Source organism: Mytilus californianus, unplaced genomic scaffold (assembly GCF_021869535.1).
Source record: "Mytilus californianus isolate M0D057914Y unplaced genomic scaffold, xbMytCali1.0.p SCAF_2, whole genome shotgun sequence".
In the NCBI taxonomy this organism is placed as follows: domain Eukaryota; kingdom Metazoa; phylum Mollusca; class Bivalvia; order Mytilida; family Mytilidae; genus Mytilus; species Mytilus californianus.
In genome coordinates, this window is record NW_026262668.1 from 49,396,641 (window position 1) to 49,417,243 (window position 20,603).

The 20,603-nt window shown below is 32.5% G+C and overlaps 1 protein-coding gene across 7 annotated transcripts in view; it reads left to right on the forward strand.

The window, feature by feature from the left end:
* The window catches only part of LOC127729922 (uncharacterized), a 67,969-nt gene that overhangs the window by 11,582 nt on the left and 35,784 nt on the right, over positions 1-20,603 (forward strand). For 5 of the 7 annotated variants that reach the window (XM_052237891.1, XM_052237892.1, XM_052237897.1 and 2 more), the window contains 6 exons: positions 5,962-6,071; positions 11,925-12,181; positions 12,817-12,985; positions 15,287-15,504; positions 17,089-17,269; positions 18,014-18,184. In XM_052237891.1, the coding sequence (XP_052093851.1) occupies positions 5,993-6,071; positions 11,925-12,181; positions 12,817-12,985; positions 15,287-15,504; positions 17,089-17,269; positions 18,014-18,184 (1,075 nt within the window). In that variant the 5' untranslated portion in view covers positions 5,962-5,992. Of the gene's footprint in view, positions 1-5,958; positions 6,072-11,924; positions 12,182-12,816; positions 12,986-15,286; positions 15,505-17,088; positions 17,270-18,013; positions 18,185-20,603 lie in introns of those variants that run through there. The other 2 variants (XM_052237890.1, XM_052237895.1) reach the window with 2 other exon arrangements.

Below are 20,603 nucleotides of genomic sequence, written 5' to 3' on the forward strand. Positions count from 1 at the left end.
ATAAAACGGCTAATTTTAGCAAAACGTAAAACAATTTTCGAAAATAAATTTGCAAACACTGTAATTAACGCAAGTTTTTATGCTTATATTATCTCCGTGTTCAAACACTTCATAATATACCAAATGTAGCAATATGAACTTCGCAATTACACGTGACGTACTCACTTCTGTGTCTCGATTCAAATCGTACTTTTTAACACAGGAAACCCTGCTCGCCAAGCGCCAGTGATGTGATTTCCGAGTATTATCACTCAATACTAATACTTCTAATACAATGAAATGCTCCTAATTGTACTAACTTACCAAATATCCTATGATATGCTCTGGTAATATATTATTCGTTGCGTCCTTATTCCCGCCAATACGCCAACTCTCGTTACCTGGTAACTATCTGAGATCTTATCCTGAGCTGGGTAGTTTACCATGGATCATTCCGGGAACCGGGCTATGCGGTATATCTAACTACCGTACTATCTACATAGTAATGTCACGTCCATTATACCATATTACACAACATAACTGTTTTTATTAGAAAACAAGACCAATTAGTGGAAATAAAAATTATGAATTTGCAAATTATTTTAAAGTTCATTTCCACGTTATTTTGTAATAATTAGCCCGGTCTGTGCTATGCAAACAAAAATATGACAGTTTTAAATTAGAGCAGTAGTTTTTTTCCGTAAAATTCTTCATCCAGCAGATCGACATGGGTGTCAACATAACAATTTAATACAAATTTCCTTTTAGATTCACGTATTTTGTTTTTTTAAAGATGAAATCGCCGAAATATAACCTCCGCCGAATGTAATCTCATGTTGACGCTTTGATGAATAGCTTTCTTTCACGTCCGCATTTTCTATCATGTATGGCATGCCAAGTTAACATTTTACATAATTACTACGGATGGTGTAAATAGATTACAGAACTTTGAACAATAACATACATAGAAAATCGTAGGACATAAGAAGAAACTACGTGAGAATTTTGATATCATATTGCACAGTGATTAAATAAGCTTTTCAATATTTCTTTAATTAAAATAAAAATTACGACGCCATGAGAGGGCATGGTGTATACTGTCCGTGACATTCAACCAGAACAAATATTTGTTTTCAATGAAAACTGAAATAAAGATGAAACAAAACTATCCGCACAATCATATAGCTTGGGTCACTTCAAATAAATATCTGATATTCACGCGGGATAGCGTGCATAATTGGTCAGAATGCATACAAGGAGCAATTGTTTATTTGGTCCCTTTTTGGTGGTTTCTTTTAAATTTGAGTGAGACTATGTTACAAGCGATCAACAAAAATGGCTGCTTACTATGAATGAATTATCTATGAGATAACTTTATATTTCTGATTTTTCGTTTCTTGTGGTGGCCCGAGGTTCGTGTTCAAACTGTAGTTACCTGTTTTTATATTTTTTTATTGCTGTTTTTTTTTTGTCGCCTCTATATATTCATGGTGTTGTATGATCTTATTAGTGTTATGATTCTTAATCCCCCCCTTTGGGGAATTTTCTCTTATGTTCAATGACAACACATGCAATTTCTTGTTTCCTGTTTGAAATAGATTCTCTAAATTGCTCTCCGTCATAAATATGCATGAAGTATTTGCCACTGGACGTTCGTCAAACAACTATCAATCATATCTCCTCTAAGATTACAGTACAATAATGACCTTTAACATAATTAAATAAAGATTAAAGATTTTAAAATCTTTTGAGAAGATATTTACGCATCTATTATTTCACTTTTTGGGAAAAAACCATTTTACTACACGAGTTGTTTGTTTCATGATGATGAATGACTGTTTAACGTCCAGCGGCAAGTTAGATGCATATTCTGGACGAGAACATGTAATTTGCGCACATCGCCTCTATACTCTGGTATCTAGGGTATACAAGACAAAATCTGGACATCACACATGGAGTCCAGAATTGATGAGCTTCTCATGAAGATGCAGCATTTATCCCACATACCATGGACGAAAGTGGCAGTGAGCAGAGTGTAGTTGAAGAATAGAATATTAATTTTATCATTGTTAGGTAGCTGTCACATTGACGTTTATCTCAGAATTCCTCTTGCTCATCTTTTTGAAACCTATTTGTTTATATCGTACTTTTTGCAACTAAGCAAACTTTTTGAAAACTCTTAAAACATTTTTGTTGAAAAATAGTTCACATTTCATTTCCCTTTAAAGAAAACAAACATTGTGGAGAGTTGTCTCATTGGCAATCATACCACATCTCCTTTTTATATAGAGACGAAAATAATTGATCTTGTATATTAATTATAGTTAGAGATAATACATTACTTGAATGGATGCAGCTTACATACACTTATATCGTTACAATCAACGCCAAATAAAAAAAAAACCCTGATATTCATGGATTTCTATTAGTTTTTAAATGAATCCATGCACATCATTCGGTATCTGGGTTGAAAGTTGTCTTCTTTGCAATAATATCACATCTTCTTTTTTTCATACGGATTGAGGCATGAATCTGTTTGATTTGACCAAATGATAATAAAATTAATAACAAAATTCACTCGAACTTTTTTCGAGATAAGAATGATAGTTGTATGTGGAATACCGGAACACTTTAACCACGAGCAAGACTAGTTAAGATTACAAGATAAAAGCTAATTAAGAATAAATTGACAATTGTGAAAACCTTAAAAAAGAATTTCAGTTTAAAACTTAAAGGGGCATTAGCTGTCAAATTCATGTTCACCGATTTGACTCATATTCGACTTATAACATACTTAAACGTATATCCAAATTAAAAAAAAGTATAGAATAAACAATTTACGGTGCATAGACTCGATAGTATGTCTCAGCATTTCGTGTGTATTTTAGTCTAGACGCCATCTAATTAACCATCGAGGCGACCTTCTGAAGACTGCCGACGGTCATCTTACCCGATATAAACATAAACAAAGATATAAATAGATAGCAAACTCGTGCAATTGGATTTTTCTAGGTCTGTTTGATTTGATATTATAGGTTAAATCAATATGTTAATAATCGTTTTTACCTGTATAAGAATAAGTTTTTGTAGATCGAATCAGTCAACCAAATGGTTTACCCTTGTTTCACTTCCAATGTTGACATTCTTTTTCTTTTAATACATGAACACGCCTATTTCATGCGTAATCCATCTCTAGCTAAGGGGTTCAATTGAACTTCACATGAATACGCATTTAATGAGGTCGAATTATCCACTTGCAAGTGAATAATTCATAAGCGATGTTTCTTTGCTTATTTTGACAAAACTGAACCTAGCAGCCTAAAAGCGAATTATTATTTCACTTTCATTAATGGAGGAAACAAACAAAAAATCTTTTTTTTCTGTATCTCGTAGCTAATGCCCCTTTAAAATATTTAACGAGAACACGAATCATAAAATAATAAAAGTATTTGTTCTTTTAAAACGTAATTGATAGAAACATGCATAAGTCGGATAGATTTAATTGAAAATAGCTAAATCGCTAAATGAAATCGTCCACAGCGGACAACTGAGAATGAGTATTCTGTCAAATTTTTTAGTTTTTTAAACTAGGCAGTGGCTATTTTGCCGCCGCCGGCAAAATAGAAAATATGCTATTTTGTCGTCTTTGATTAAAATATCTTAATTAAAACAAGCAAAATAGCATATTTCGATAGCAATGACTATTTTGCCGGCGCCGGCAATATAATGAATTTGTTATTTTGCCGGTTCTTTGTAAAGAGTGAATTTTAATATTTACTTGTGAAAAATACTACGAAAATGTGCATTGTCAACATAAAAGAATCAAACTATTATTCGACATATAGCTGAATAAGATAAATGTCACAATATTTGAGATACATATAATCGTTTATAAACATGTATGAGTCCAAGTGAAAATAAGAATTTGTAAAAAGGAATAAAAATAAAAACTATTGAGCATCCATTTGAAGCAATGAAATCATATAAAAAATGTAGTTGAAACTACTTCTAATATCAGTCTAATGCTACATATATGCATAAGAATAAAATCTGAGATTTTTAAACTATGCTGTAAAAAAATGAAAGACAAAATCTCATGGCATATCGGTTTGATAAAAACGTTATACAGTCTTTAAAAAAATCAATCACATAGCTTCAAAATCAAAAATGTTTAAATTTAACTTAGTTTTGAAATAATAGTCAGTTTTGAATTGCATATCTGTAAACATAATCTTTTTTACTGGCATGCTGGCTTCCACTTACCGAGAATGGCAAAATAGCATATTTTCAATTTTGGCGGCGCCGGCAAAATAGCCACTGCCTTTAAACTATTACTTTTTCTAGTAAAAAATGTTTATCTTTATCTGTGTTTTCATCTTTTACTTCTTTACTAGAAAATAAACTTTTCTGTGTTTAAGTGAATCACGGTTTTCTTTACATATACAAATAAGATGATGTGGTGTGATCAACTATCCTCATATTTTTTTACGACTGTACTTCGCTCGCCAAGATATTTTACAGCTGTCAATCTAAATTCCTTCTGCCCAATAGGAGACATTCATTGCTTATGTTTTAAAATCCTTTATGACTTTTAATTTAATCTATGCTATAGAATGATGTTTGTTTACATAGTCTCTGCAACTTCTATTTCGAGAATATCAATACAGAAAACGAGTATTCGGGCCACTTATAAAAAATTTAATTGAAGCGCTTATGTGCAGCTTAAGCCTTAATATTAGTAAATTTCTGTTAATAGAGTTAAAACAAAAACAAGATATATGGACGAGATTCAAGAAATAGTTTGGAAAACAATTCTTGTGGTAAAATGATTATAAAGTTACTAGAACGTTCATGAAACAATTTTAACGTTACGCGCAAATGGCTAAAGTACCATTGTACCATGGTCTTTTCTGGCGCCCTGGAAAATTATACAAACACAGTTACAAGTCTAATGGTTATCGTTTTATGAACTACACTAGTTAGTGATCCTTCTGCAGTAATTACGTCAATTTCTGAGTCAGGGCCGTTTTTAACCCTTCGTAGCCTTACTCCAAATCACACAGTTATACAACAAACAACTATTATTGGTAAAAAACACTATTTTGTTAAAGATCTTATCCACCCTATTATTATGCATATCATTTTAGCCAAATCGATAAAAATATCAAATAACTACATTTTTAAATAGGTAAATGTAATCAGATTGGAATTATATGTTAATGCTAAATTTTCATAGTAATATAAATAAAATTCTAAAAATTTTATCCCTGGAAATTATATCAAATCTCCCTCGTCTTCGTGCAACAGAGTTGTATAGTGATCGTTCGTCCGTCAGCGGATTCAGTCTGAAACTCCCATTAAATCAGTGACTGGTGTAAAAACAAACGTTGGAGAATATTTCGTACCTAATTACATTTTGCATCTACTATTCTATCTTTTGAAATGGATAGGCTTTAGTTTCCTATCCCGTATAATAATTTGCTTTCTATTTTATTAATTTAAAAGACGTTTGTGTAGAACTGCCACGTTTACTGAATATCATTTGAAAAAAAAAACATTAAGTGGTCCTATATAGAATTTAACTGATATATCAACAAATAAACAACATCCAAAGAATATGAATATGAACGCTGAACTGTCATTCAACTAGAAATAAATAAATAAACTAAAAATGTTCTATTTTCATAATAACATTTACGTCACGAGTTCAGAGTAATTAGGTCATTGACAGTTTCTGTATAGTATATTTCTGTAATGTATGGATCTCGGTATAGATAGACTAGTCATGGATGGAAATCTTTGTTTTAGTTTAAAACATCCTATTGCATGATTGAACAAAATAGGTTTAATGTTCGTATGCAACTTAATATATATATATTATCAAATAAATCAGTTACACATGCGATGTTTTCAATGTACTTTAAGTTTAATACTTGCAAAGTCATTCATACGTATGACATTCATAATATTCATTTGAAGCAGATTGATGTGATATTTGAATACGAGTACTGCGATGGATGTGAACCAGCAACATCGACAGATATTTCTGATCCTGTGCCTTTTTAGTTGCATGAAATTGTTTTATTCATCAAGTAAGTCATTATGTATTTATTTCCTTTTAGAGCTCCCAAAATAAGAGTTTTCATTCTTTTCCTTCTTATTTTTTTTAATATAATCTGATTGATAATAATACGAACATATTTTCTTTCGCTTGCATTTACGAAGGAACAACAAACCTTTTGCACACAAATTGTTGGACTTGGACCCACCTAATTATAATTGATTGTTGTTTGCTAAACATCCAGTGGCAAATATATCAAGCATATTCAGGACTAGAACAAGTTAGAAATAAATACAATATGGTAGGTTCTCTAGAGTTAGATGGCCGGGATGAAGGGCGGGAATTTTATAATGTCACTGGAGGGGAGCAGAAATTAATAATACCTCCCCATTTCGACAGGACATTGCTTCCTGTCTATTAATTACTCACAGACGAACGGATGCCCCTCCTTAACATGGGTTGTACTGCAGGTTTAGAGAAGACCTGGGCCCGTATGCATTAAGCTACTTAAGGTAAGATTTTCCTTAGTAAGCTCTAAGCTAAGGAAACTGCGCCTTATTCACCTAAGTGGTATGCATAAAAAATCTTGAACTAAGTATTTCCTCAGTAAAATCTTAGTTGGCTTAAGTTACGCTCACAAAACTTAAGTGGTATGCATAAAACCCCTTAAACTAAGAAAACGTCTAAGATTTTACTTAAATTAAATGTACCTGTAAAGCTACCCAAAAGTTTCATTTCATTCTTCACTTTGTCTCAATCTCGCTATTTGAGTATTCCGAAAAGTACTCTCAATTTTATCACGCATGGAAGTCATGCTATTATTTTTCTTTTAGTTCATCTGTTCGTCCATGCTTACATAAATAACATTGAATGTTTATATTGTTACAATATAAATCAGAGAATGAGGTTTTTAGTAAAGAAATGTCCCTGTTTTCATATGAATTTGTGGGAAATTTGTCCTCCCCCTTTTTGTTGTTGTAAGAGGTAAGTTATAAAAAAGTAAATCAAAATAGATTAAAAAAAATGAAAAATCTTTATTCTGTATTGTTCGATATGAAAAATATAGGGTTGTCTTTCGAAAAAAAAAACATGTCCCTCTATCCAGCAAGACCTATGAAAGATGATTGGTCGGTGCCTTAGAGATGGGACAAATCTGATGATTTGGAACTTTTTCACTAGATTTTACTAACATATACCATTCATCTGGATGATATGCTACAAGTTATGTTGAAAATCTTTTTAGCGACTCCTAATGCAAGTGATTAAAGTTTTGTTTGCTATTTGAAAAAATGCTAGTGGATGATTTTGAAATATTTAAAAATTTTACATTTATCACTCCATGCACGAACTGTCTCACTTCTTTTGAGTCTCTTCGTCATCTCTCCACGTGGAATTTTCTGTACTTATTATATTGTTACACATTTGTTATTTCCTTCCATCCCCAAGGGTGACTGGAAGTAGAAATACGGTCAATTTTGTCTTCTTCCTACCGGCAGTAAAAACCCTTGCTAAAGTAGGGCGTCCGTTTGGCTGTGCGGGATGTATAAGTACGCGACCACAACTGGTCATAATGGAGACGTGAAATCGGATGCCTCATGAAGAGAAAGTACGCGACCACAACTGGTCATAATGGAGACGTGAAATCGGATGCCTCATGAAGAGAGAGTGCCACGCACTCTGTACGTTTTAAACCATAGCAACAACTCTTTGAGGGGATCCGAAGGGGCCTTTTGTATCGCAAAATTTCTTTCCCTATCCAATATAACTTCATTCTTTAGTGGCAGTCCAAGTTTCCTTGACCTTCATCCCGAACAGCCTCTATAACAGTATAACAGGATATACCTATTGTATTTATTGTTAATTTTTTCTCGTCATGAACATGCATGAAATATTTGCCACTGGACGTAAAGCAACCATCAATTTGCATCCAAGCCCCGTTCATCTCTCCTGTTGCAACACGTGGGGGAAGTTTTGCATTACAAATATTGTTTTCTTCACATGCTTATCTTTCAAAACAACATTTTCTCTAATGCGCAAATATGGCATTTGTTTGGACATTTTGTTTAGTTAGTTACGTATTTTTAAATAGTTTTATACACCAACATCAATTTAACTCCAGTTCTGAATCAAATTTTGTATTGTTCAATCAATGTAAATAATCAAATTGAAAACAACCTTTTGCACGGATGAGTACATGCGATTAGCTAACATATATCATACGGTAATTAAAGAAAGGTTCCGACTTAAGTATTCCTTAGTTAAGAGAAGACTTAAGTAAGTTTATGCATACTACTAAAGAATTTTACTTAACTAGGACAATTCTTAGTGAAATATAAGTTTAAGGAGCACTTAAGTTAACTAAAGATGTTTTATGCATACGGACCCAGACGACCATATTTAAATACCTCTAGTCATGCCTTGGCGTTTCCAAATACTGGTATTGGAAACCAGGATATTTGAAACCCGGTAGTATCAAAAGCATTTTAATTGACAAATGTTTCTTTTTTTTATATCAATTTGAAATGTTTTTAATGTTAGTTCATTATAATAATTATAAACTCATCTAAGATGCAAGGCTCATATTTTAGCACGACAGAGGCGCGTTTCGTCTACGTATGGATCATCAATGGCGATCGTTTCAATCCAGTGTAAAGGCCAAATGAATTAGTCATTGAAAACCAAAAGTTCAAAAAAGTTTTGGCAAATATAAAAATAAGAAGATGTGGTATGATTGCCAATGAGACAACTATCCACAAGAGACCAAATGACACAGAAATTAACAACTATAGGTCACCGTACGGCCTTCAACAATGATCAAAAACCATACCGCATAGTCAGCTATAAAAGGCCCTGCAATGACAAATGTAAAACAATTCAAACGAGAAAACTAACGGCCTAATTTATGTACAAAATAATGATCGAAAAAAAAAATATGTTACACAGCAACAAACGACAACATTCGAACTACAGGCTCCTGACTTGGGATAGGCACATACAGAATGTGGCGGGGTTAAACTAGTTTGTTGGCATGTCAACACTGAATTTTGCTTTGGCAGTCAGAATATTGATACCCCTATATATTTGTTTGACTATTATGTTCACACTTATATATAGTTACATCAACTGAAAATATTATGAACTAAACTAATCTGTTTAAAAAAAAAAGGTTTATAATCCCTTTTAAAAACCAGTATCACTTTTTAACGAAAACTGTTTGATTTTAGTGGTAAAAGATCATCATTAAAAGTTATTTTGAATAAATAATGCGTCTTATAATTCTCAAGTTATTTACACAAGAACTAAGATGTCCATAAGTCCATACAAATCCAGAATAAGACAAACAAATACAAACGAAGACATGCCTTAATAACATACATTAGAATATAGCAAAGTGCTCTTGACCAATGAAAATGTAGTATTTGATGTTCCTTAATTGTTAAGAATGAATGTAAATCGTGTTCTTAGTAAGGAATTATCCTATTCTTTATGCCTATTTACAGTTCAAAACAAAAAAATCTATAAATGAGTTACAACTGCCTCGAAGAACATTTATCAGATTGAACGGATTATTGATTGAAAGCTGAATTTTGAAACAAACTCAAACATCAAAATGAGTATGAAGTATTGGTGCATTAAAATTGATACGTTTATGTTATTATGGGAATATTCAGAACTTTAAAATTATAAAAAAAATCAGTACCAAAGCAATTGCAAAAATGATGAAAAAAAAACATTTGAAATTAAATATAACATAAATCTTTAGCTTATACGCTTAAATAACTGTATCCGCAGTTAGTAAGCATAGTAATTTCCAATATACCGATACAGAAAATAGATTAACTTTAAAGCATTTTACTTGAACATTTTAATTTTAGGTGATTGAATGTTTTTGATGAAAAGAGGAGGAATACATTAACTGTGAAAAACTATTTAGTTGTAACTCAGATTTTGAATTAATTAAAATGAACTGTAAATAAACAAAATAATGATTCCCCACTAAAATATTTCATAATTTTACATGTCTAAAACACAATTTATCAAAATTTCCTAAATCATAAGTAAGTCCTTTCATTACTAAGTCTAAACCATAAATGAACTGCAAAAAAAAAAAGGATGTCATGCATTAATTATAAACATTGCACTTACAAAGAAAGGAATTTTTTATTAAACCCAATCAAAGAGGTCATTTGAACCTTGAGCACTTTACAATATTCTAAGTTTGTAAGAGAAAGATAATCTTTCTTCATGATAAGTACTCGCTAACGTTCGTACTTAAATATGAAGAAAGGGATTATCATTCTCTTACTCGCTAACGCTCGTACTTAATCATAAAGAAAGGGATTATCATTCTCTTACATATACTTTGTTCTGTTTCCGCCATTTCACTAAACTTGCTAAATTGATCTTTATAAAAGATTGAATAAGTCAAAGCTTGACTGGATATTGAAGTCCGTAAGGCATTACATACATGACATACATCCGATATTTATCTTCATTTGTATCAAAAAAAGTTACTCATCAAGATAAATACACGGATTTAAATTGGACATTTCTAGGTTATTATCACATAGGTATCATATCGCCTTTCTATAAACAAATGTGTCACTTTCGATTGCCTAATTACTATAAGCATGATGAATGATCCCAAAAAACAGTCATTTCTTGTGTGACATTGGACCTCCTGATGTAGTTTCGTTTGTTGTATCGTTTGGTTTATGTCTAATTGACCCCCCCCCCCAATTATTTATATTTGGTATCTGAACATTTGGAAGGAGAGTTGTCTCATTGGCACTAATACCACATCTTCTTATATCTATAAACTTTCATTTCCATATTTTTTGAATTTATTAACCGGATTGAAAATCAATAAAGTTGAAGTTTTTTCTGGCGCCATAATTTTTGAATAATTATGAAAAGTATATGTCACAATTGACCACATACATGTTCCATTTGTTATACCCACAATCCCGTCCTCCTTTTCCTAGGTTAGTGCGGAACTGCTGGAAATTGAACTGTACTACAGAAGACGTGACATGGGTATAGAAGAAAGTTCCTATGCAGCAGTAAACCCAACTCTTGTCAATTTGGATGTAGGATTTCTCGTATATTTACACAGACACGACTGGTCGGCGTAGAAACGTTACGGAATCATTACAATAACTGTTTGAGGTGTTCATGGGTGGCATTTTTCAATGCAAATTTTTTACCTCATCAAGTATACCCACAATTTTCAATGGCTATTAAGACTTCTTGTCCTTCATCCTTATCGGCCAACTTTGCAAAATCTGCAGATTGTTATAAATGTTAATTTGTACTTGAATATTCGACTCATGCCGATACAAATAAGTCTATCAATTAATTTTACCATTGTGAACTTTCCATTTCTATGTAGCAACATTCCAGCAGCACCTGCATCAGGAGTATATCACTCCAAGTTGAAACATCAATGATGAAAGATATATTTCAAAGAATTTATTTGAAAATAATATAATATTTGAGTTGATCACTAACTTTTGAGTTTGGGATCTGAAGAGACAATAAGATCTGCTTCTTGAAAATTGACACCTATGGAATAATTCAAACAAGGGTTTATTAAACAGTGATGGTTGTAGAGGAAAGTGAATGAATTTGAACTGAGTGATTACTTTTGGACATAATATTGTTACACGTGCCTTATATATTTTTATATGAGTCTTAAGAAAACAACCATCCTGCAACTTAATGGGTATCGGATCGGCGTAAACTGACGATAAAAGAATATTCAAGTCTAAATATTTGTCAAAGGTTCCGATAAAACATACGAATCAATATATAACGTATAATTAACAACAATTTGATTGTTATACTAGTACATAAATATAACGTCATATTTTTTGCCTTTCAGATGTGGTGATTAACGACCGAAATTGTATGACCAATAACAGTGTGTTTGTCAATAAAAGCAGCCCTTCAATCAATTTCAGTTCCAGCATATCTGCTACTTTACTTCGTTCGAGTTGTCTTATTCATATCCAATATACAGACTTCCAACCCATATTAAAATACAATGCTACAGTTAAACTAATCGGCAATAAAACATTGTATGGAATGATTGTTGTTCATGTGTTTGCTGGGCATCCGAATCTAAGTAAACCTGTTGAGGTAAATGTATTTTTTAGATAGAACATATTTCTCGTAATATGGGTGTAAATGAGATAACATAACTCAGAAGAAATGCAGAGTGGAATCCCTTTGTTATATAAACGTACACTACCGATCGTGTTTCTGGAATATCTTCTAAGAGTTCCTGCTGAAGGTAAATCCAGAAAATCGCTTTGGACGCATGAATTTTATAAAGTGTTGTTTTCATTTTTTGACTTGTACGCACAAAATCAAAAGTTGGGAAAGGCTAAATTATAAACTATGTTATAAATATGCACGGTTCTTCCATTTTTTCTTATTGATTGTCGTCTTTAATTGTGTCGATGTTTGCATCTTAAAAAACAAACTTGTTCCGATTTAATAGTGTCAAGGTATAAAATTACTCTGCTAAATATATATTGTCATAGTATTACTTGTCCAAGGAAGGTAACTTGATTACAAATTTACGAAACTGTTTGGAATTAATCATGGTTCTTAGTTTTAAACGATTATACATAATATAATCATTTTATATTGGTTGTGTTGTCTTATGATGTTGACCTTTGCATCTCAAAAGCATGCTTTTCCCTTTATCTTAGAGTATATAGGCTATGACATAACACTGGCTAAAACATGTTTAAATATTTTAATTTCAGACGTTTTATGCACCAAATAAAGAATGGTCTGGACATTTACCATCGAGTGATATGTATATAAAATTTGTCAGTCTCGTTAAGACAGAGTTTACTATCAGTATTTCTGTGAAAGAGTGTTTGAAAAACTGTTATGAGCTCAACATGCACAGTATTATACCCACAACTATTGGCAAGTAAAGTATGAGTTCATTGGAAGTAACTTAAGTTACACGTACTTGATTTTTATCTTTACTAAATCACAAGCAATCACATGAAACGATTGAAGTTGATAACTCATATTAGATTATAATTCGAAAACCACTTTACAATAAAAAAAAAAACACAGCATAATAACGAACTCTGTTACACAAAATTGATATAACTATAAAATGAACACCTAATTTGTTAACACATAGTTAAGGAAAACATTTCAAAATGGAAATTCTAGCATCAAAACTAAAAAATTGATTGTATGTGTGGAATTTCTTATGTCATGCCTCTAAATTTATTAATGCAAGGACCAGCACCAAAAGGGGTATAAGACGACAAAACACGAATGTTCTTCCCAATACCGGGTTAGAAATCATGTCGGTGTCGAAATAATTAAGACTTAACCCATCCAAGTACACAAAAGATATAAATATGAATAATCTCCTTTTAAAAAAAATACAAGTGATGTGGTAAGAATGGAGAAGGTTAATATATGTATACAAAGTTTGCCTCTTATTATCAAATCTGTCTTAAAGGGCATTTCAAATAGTTATTGTATTAAACACGACACATGAAAATCTCCTGAAGAAGGTTAATTATGTGGGATGTAGGAGTAAAAAAGTTGGATCTGGAAAAAAGAAAGAAAAAAGTGGAAGTTGGAAGGAAATTACAAAAAAGCGGGATTTTGGAAATAAGCACCCCTCACTGAATTGAGTATTATGAATTCTGTATTCAATATGTCGTTCTAATTACTACATATTAGCAGTCCTAGTATTGAAAAATACATTTTTCTTCCAAATCACTAAACTAATTGAAATAACACTTGATATGATTGATCCTTAGAGTGTCTGAATAATATTTGTAAAATGTGTTACGGTTCATCAACCAACATGACCGTAATGGGTAAAATGCTAAGAATAGAACATGAAGATAAGATGTAAGTACTTGTCTCAAATTTAAAAAAAAACCAACATTATTAGTACAGAAATATGACAAGACAAAATTGTTCAGAATGTCACTTTCTATATATGTACCCTTAATTCTCCAATAAATTACCAGACGACTCCTTGTGGGAGTATCTGCAGTTGAATGGCGATTTTTTACCACCTTTAGCGATTTTGTCTTTTATCTTGAAAACAATAGACGTTAGGCAAATTTTTAAAGAGACAAAAACGATAAAATAGATGGACACAAACTGATCAGTGTTATCAGAGGTACAGGTATACATGTATTATGTGAATGAACCTTTTAAGGGTCATTACACTTAAACCAGTCAATCCAAGCAATTGTACCTAATACAATAGTGAAAGTTTTTATAGATACAGTGCCCTTTAATGACAATGTTGTCTAGTTGTAGCTTTTTTGCATGTCATCTTGAAAACTTTATTAGATAGAAGCAGAAAGGGTCCGTAATACATGCTATTTACTTGTTTTTGTGTATTGTCTTTTTGATTGAGTTAAGCCATTTCAATTGATATTTTATTGTGTGTCTTTTTATGTTGTAATGTTATACCACTGTTTCAGGTTAGGGTGAAGGTTGGCGCCTGTTAAAACGTTTAAACAAGCTGCATTTTTATGCACCTGTCCTGAGTCAGGAGCCTGTTGTTAAGTGGTTGTTGTTTGTTGGTGTGGTTCATAAGTGTTTCTTGTTTTTTTATATAGATTAGACCGTTGGTTTTCCTGTTTGAATTGTTTTACCCTTGTCTTTTTGAGGTCCTTTATAGCTTGCTGTTCGACGTGAGCCAAGGCTTCGTGTTGAAGACCGTACTTTGAACTATAATTGTTTACTTTTTACACATTGTGACATGGATGGATAGTTGTCTCATTGGCACTCATACCACATCTTCTTATTTATATCTACAAGTTTGTTTCATGGCAAACAAATTTTTCACACGTAAACATATTGACTGTTTGTGAAACGTTTACATCGTTAAGTTAGACCAATATGTAGTGATAAATACAGCTAAGGTAATCTATTCCTGGGATAGAACATCTTTAGTATTTCGAAAAATTCAAAGTTTTGAAAACAGTTCATTCATAATTATGACCATGTCAATGATAATGCCTGACAACACGGAAGTGCTGACTACTGGGCTGGTATTTGTCGTTCTGTATGCAATTTAAAAACTTTTGCACTACAAGAAAAAATACAGCCCTTTACGATTACAATTGGGCGAACACACATTGTCTCGCTTTGTATAATATCTGCTTTTTAACTTCCTAACCACGTTAATAACACTAGTTAAATATCTTATGATTCATAAAAAAATGATTTTTACAGTTGAATTGCCAAGTCAATGCAGTACAACTCACTGTTTGGACAATTACGCTGTCAGCTATGTTATTAGAGCATCTTCACAGTTACATATAGAACCTTGCAACTTATATTTTCCGGTAACCAGCAACCCGACGATCTGTATAACAGTCAGTAGTTACTGTTGTGGAGATGCAAACAATTGTCATATTGCAACAATCAGTGTTGATCATGCGGTGTATTTTGTAAGTACAATTTACAATAAGTTTCTCTAATAATTTTTACTGAAAAAATAAAATAAAAATAAAAATAAAGTGTTCTTCCACATTGTAATTCGTAATAGTAAATAACTATTCTTTGTGTGTATGATATGCACTTTTTACGATTTATTCACTTAATATTGTGTGTCATTTTACTGACTCTGAAACATTTGCACTCTTTTACATAATAAAAAATAGCCATTTTGACAGTTAAAATTGTATTGTAGGTTTCAAATTTGTTTAATAACGGATAGCTTAAGTTACTTAATGGTTACACATGACTATTTTATAACCCATTTTATTCTTACAAGGATAAACGTGTAACATTTTTCTCGGATTAGTTATTACGTTTTCTGGTCTGTACGTTCAGTTGGCTGAACGTTGTCTCAATGGCAATCATACCACATCTCCTTTTTATATAGCAAACAAAATAAAAACGGGAAAAAAGACCGAAAAGACGAAAAAATGTGCCTATACGCTGCATAGAAAGTAAAAGATGAAGTAAAATAAACTCGACAAAAAATAATTATAATCGAAAAAAATTGGATACAAATAACCTTTGTTTCCTTTGAGTAAGAACTAATAACTTTTTTTTAATTCCATATGAATCGTATTTTACTATTGAAAAGTCTCTTTTTATACTAAGTTCTACTACCTAAATTTATTTTCTCGCCTAATCGTTATCGCCTTTAAACTTTTCTTTTTGGCCGACTTTGTGATTATTTATTTCCCCGATTTTTGAACTTTGCAACAACCATGTGGAGAAGGAACTGCTTACCTTTCCGGAGCACACGAGTCCATTCCCAGTTTTTTTTCGGTTCGTGTTGCTCAATCTTAAGTTTTCCGTGTAATGTTTTGTTATCATCGTTTGTCATTTCGACGTTTTTATTTTTCGCCATGCTGATGTCCGTTTTTATTGGATTATGATGATGGATGGCTGCTTAACGTCCAGCGGCAAATTAATATGCACATTCAGGACGAGAAAATTTTAATGTAATATGAATATAAGCCCTGCTTTGTAGTACTAGACCGACACGCTGAGTCGGATTTTTACCGTGCTAGTTCACAAGGTAACAGTCCGCAGGAAGACATGTCACCTTACCCGGACACATTATTCTGACTCCGCACCGACCAGTCTTTGCTCTTACGCCTTAATGCCGCGTGCTTAGCAAAGAAGCAGCAAATACCTATTTTATAGTCTTTGGTTTAACCCGGCCGGGGTTCTAACCTACGACCTCCCGCACTCTAGGCGAACAGGCTACCACGAGACTAACGAGGCGCTTTCGTTTTTATTGGACTTATGATTTCTCACACTCTTGGTTGATACATTTAAATGTGAGGAAATCCAAAATTAAAGTATTCTCAACGATTTAATTCGCATAATTTGCCTCCCTGTAAAAGTCGAGTAAATAATCGCTCGCCAAAATTAGTTGGTGTGCAATATTCAATCTTGTAAAATTAGTAGCAACTGCTGGTAGAATACACGACCCCATGAACATTCTTATGATGTGTTTTTTTTCTGATCTATTTCACCTTTTTTTCAAATCATTATGTTTTCATGCTTCACAGACTTTAGACAGGGAAATATTAAGACCTTGGTGTCTTCCTTGGACAATATCAGGAAGAACTTTAACATTTAACTGGAAAAATAAAGGTGTGATCGAGCACACCGTCTGCACTGTGACAATATACACAAACACAAGCAATCACGGGAAGTGCTCCTTAACAACAACGACAGTGTCCTCAAATAGTGAGTATTCTGTACAATGCATGCAGTTTTCATGAAATTTAAAGTCTTTGTTTCATCTTAATATATGTACCATAAGAAACAAGCAAACAACGAGCAAAAGTGCAAGAAGCAAAAAAATAACAAAAGTATACGTTAATAAAAGAGTTAAACAAGAGGCTGTCAGAGTGACAGCAAACCGGATTTTCCTGCATGAAAATGATATTTTCAAATCTGGACCCCCAAACAGGATCAAGTAAAAATTAAACATTAAACATTAACACACCCAACAAAAATAAAATACCACATAACAACTGTGACATCTACCTTCAAAACACACATGACTTAAAAAATAGCTATCAAGAAATTTTTGACAACTCCTGATTAGTGTGTGGTTGATTGTTGTCTCATTGGCAACTATACCACATATCCTAATTGATATAAAACTATGAATGTATTGATCACAATACATGTTTCTACAATGATTATCATTATGTTCGCTCGTTACAAACACTTTGGAAAGCCAAAAAAGTATGGATATAACAGTTAAAATCTTGTAAGGTCAGCTGCAACCTCAGTTTTAGCAGAATTTCACATTGCTGAGCAAACAGAAACCGTTTTTATCTTATAATCTAGATTATTTTTGACAATGCCGTTTAAATCAATGTGGTACCGAAGTTCTGGCTCCTGTTCGGATGAAATATTTGAATAAAAAACCGTAACCGACAGATGCTTTCACATTAATAATATTGTTTTCTTTTTACATAGGTGTTGGAAAAGAACATAATAGTGTGCTTATAGCCACAGTTGCTGTTGCAGTAGTAGCTATACTCGTCCTATCGACAATAATCGTAGGATACTTCATAATAAGCAATAGGCGTCAAACAGCTGAATCTGGACAAATTGTTAACTACTTCCACCATCAATCATCAGTTCAAGGTAAAAATTGCTCAGACATAAGTTAATAATTTGTTATAAAATATGATGTAGATTCAAGTTCAATTTTTATTATCATTAGGTCTTTCCACTTTTCGTGGAAAGACCTTTTGTTTTTCTTCTGATTATTTTGTTTTTCTTCTGCCGTCTGAGATGCATTTTTGTTTTTCAACATATCGAAAGGATTTTTTGGCCAATGATGTTGTACAGTAATGGGGATTTCAAAACTCACCCTGTGTAACTGAACACTAATTCTTATAGGAGGTATCTCCCCGCGTCCCCCTTTTCTTGTTATCTTTATATCTCTGAAACCGTAAAATATTTTAACAAACTGTTTTCCCCAAATTGTTTGTCTGCTCTTAAGAATGGTTTGGTTTAATTTAACTGATGTGATTGGATGACATCTTATGGGAGTTATTTCCCTTTGAAAATTTCACATAGGTGATATGTTGGATAAATTCATACATTATAAGTCACAGAGGCCTAAACTCTTTTGATATGAAGTCCTTGGTCCAATTGGAGGAAATTAAGGTCAAGGTCAAAGGTCAAGGTCATGTTCTAAATTTTAAAATTTGCTTGTTATCTTTATTCAAAAGAAACCGTTAAGGTTAATGATATGATGTGTTTGCCATGTAATTGTTTACAATAGGGCGCAACTTCAACCCGTTTAAGTCGAAGTGTTTTGGTCAACCCTTATAGGAGTTTTTCTCCCCTTATGTATTTGAAATCAGCATAACACATAAACCATACAAGTGAATGACCTGGGATCTTTCGATTTGAGATCACTGACTTATGACCTCGTAATTGAGATCAAGGTCAAAGGTCAAGGTCATGTTCTAAATTTTGGCTTGTTATCACTTATTTTCAGAAATCTTGTAAGATATCGACAAAATATTTTTTACAGAATTGTTAGTTGCGACAGTCGAACACATAAATTTTAGTTGAAAGGGTACGTAGACATTTGATGGGAGTTTACGCCCCTTTTATATCTAATATTAGTAGTATGGTAATATAACTCATTAGCAATATATAGTAGAGGCCTAGAGTCTTTTGATTTGAGACCCTTGTTTCATGACCTTGAAATTGGGGTCAAGGTCAAAGTTTGATTTGACGTTCTAGATTTTGACCTTCGCTTTAACTTTTGACTTATACATAATAAACTTATGGGACTTTGTGCATTAAGTTGCAAGTCATATGACCTTGATGAAATCAACTGGAAATGACCTTTTGTAAACCGGAAATAGCAATTTTTTGTACTTATTTAATGTAAAAGTACATAGAACCATATATTTTTGGAATCAGTGTCAAGTAAACTATCAGATGAGACCAAATTTGACATTTTTCAAACCGGAAGTAACAACTTATCTCCCTTATTTCAAACAAAAATGCGTAGAAACCATGTATTTATATATTCAACGTACAATAAGCTATCATTTGGCGTTGAAAATTACATTTCTAACCGAGTTTTATTATTTTTAATATCAAAATATATTGTATCGGGTGGAAAGACCTTCAATTTTTCTCTGAACAATTGGTTTTTAATTATTATTATTATTATTATTATTATTATTATTATTATTATTATTATTATTATTATTTATTAAAAGTAGTACACCGAAACCAATTTATTGCGCCATATGTGAGGTTCAAAAATTTAATTTTTGGTCAATGGTGATATAAATCAAATATTGACACCAATATTATGAGTCAAGCCCTTTCCAACTGATTTTTAAGGTTAGTTCTTATGATGTGCTGTTATGATTACTTCACTGTCCCAGATTAGGTGGATGGTTGAGCGTTTTTTTTTATAAACATGTTTAACCCCACCTCCAGTAATTGTCATTGGTTGCTCACTGCCATAACAGTTTTTTATTAGTTGTTTTTGCATACATTCTCTTTTGAATTGTTTTACATGTTGCAATACCGGAGCCTTCTACAGCTACTGTACGGTATGGGTTTTGCTCATTGCCAAAGGCCAACTGTGACTTGTAGCTGTTACACTCTCATCCTTTTGGTCACTGGCGGATAGGTGTCTCAATGACATCGATACCACATCTTCTTATTTGGTAATGATATCCTGTGGAATTTAAAGTCCACCATCGTGGTAAAAAAAAAAATGCGTACTGCCGAAATTTATGTGATATACCATGTCAGCAAAAAATGTCATTTGGGTTAGTTTATGAGGTTTTTTATTTGTCGTTGTGTTGATATCTCATTGATGTCTAACCCAAATCTTCTTTTCACCATACTCGTTGCTGTATATCGTATTTATTTCGTTTATTGTTTTATGCATAAATCAAACCGCTACTATTCTCGTTTGAATTGTTTTACATTAGTCATTTTGGGGGCCTTTATAGATTACTATGCGATATGGGTTTTGCTCATTGTGGAAGGCCGTATGGTGACCTAAAGTTGTTAACTT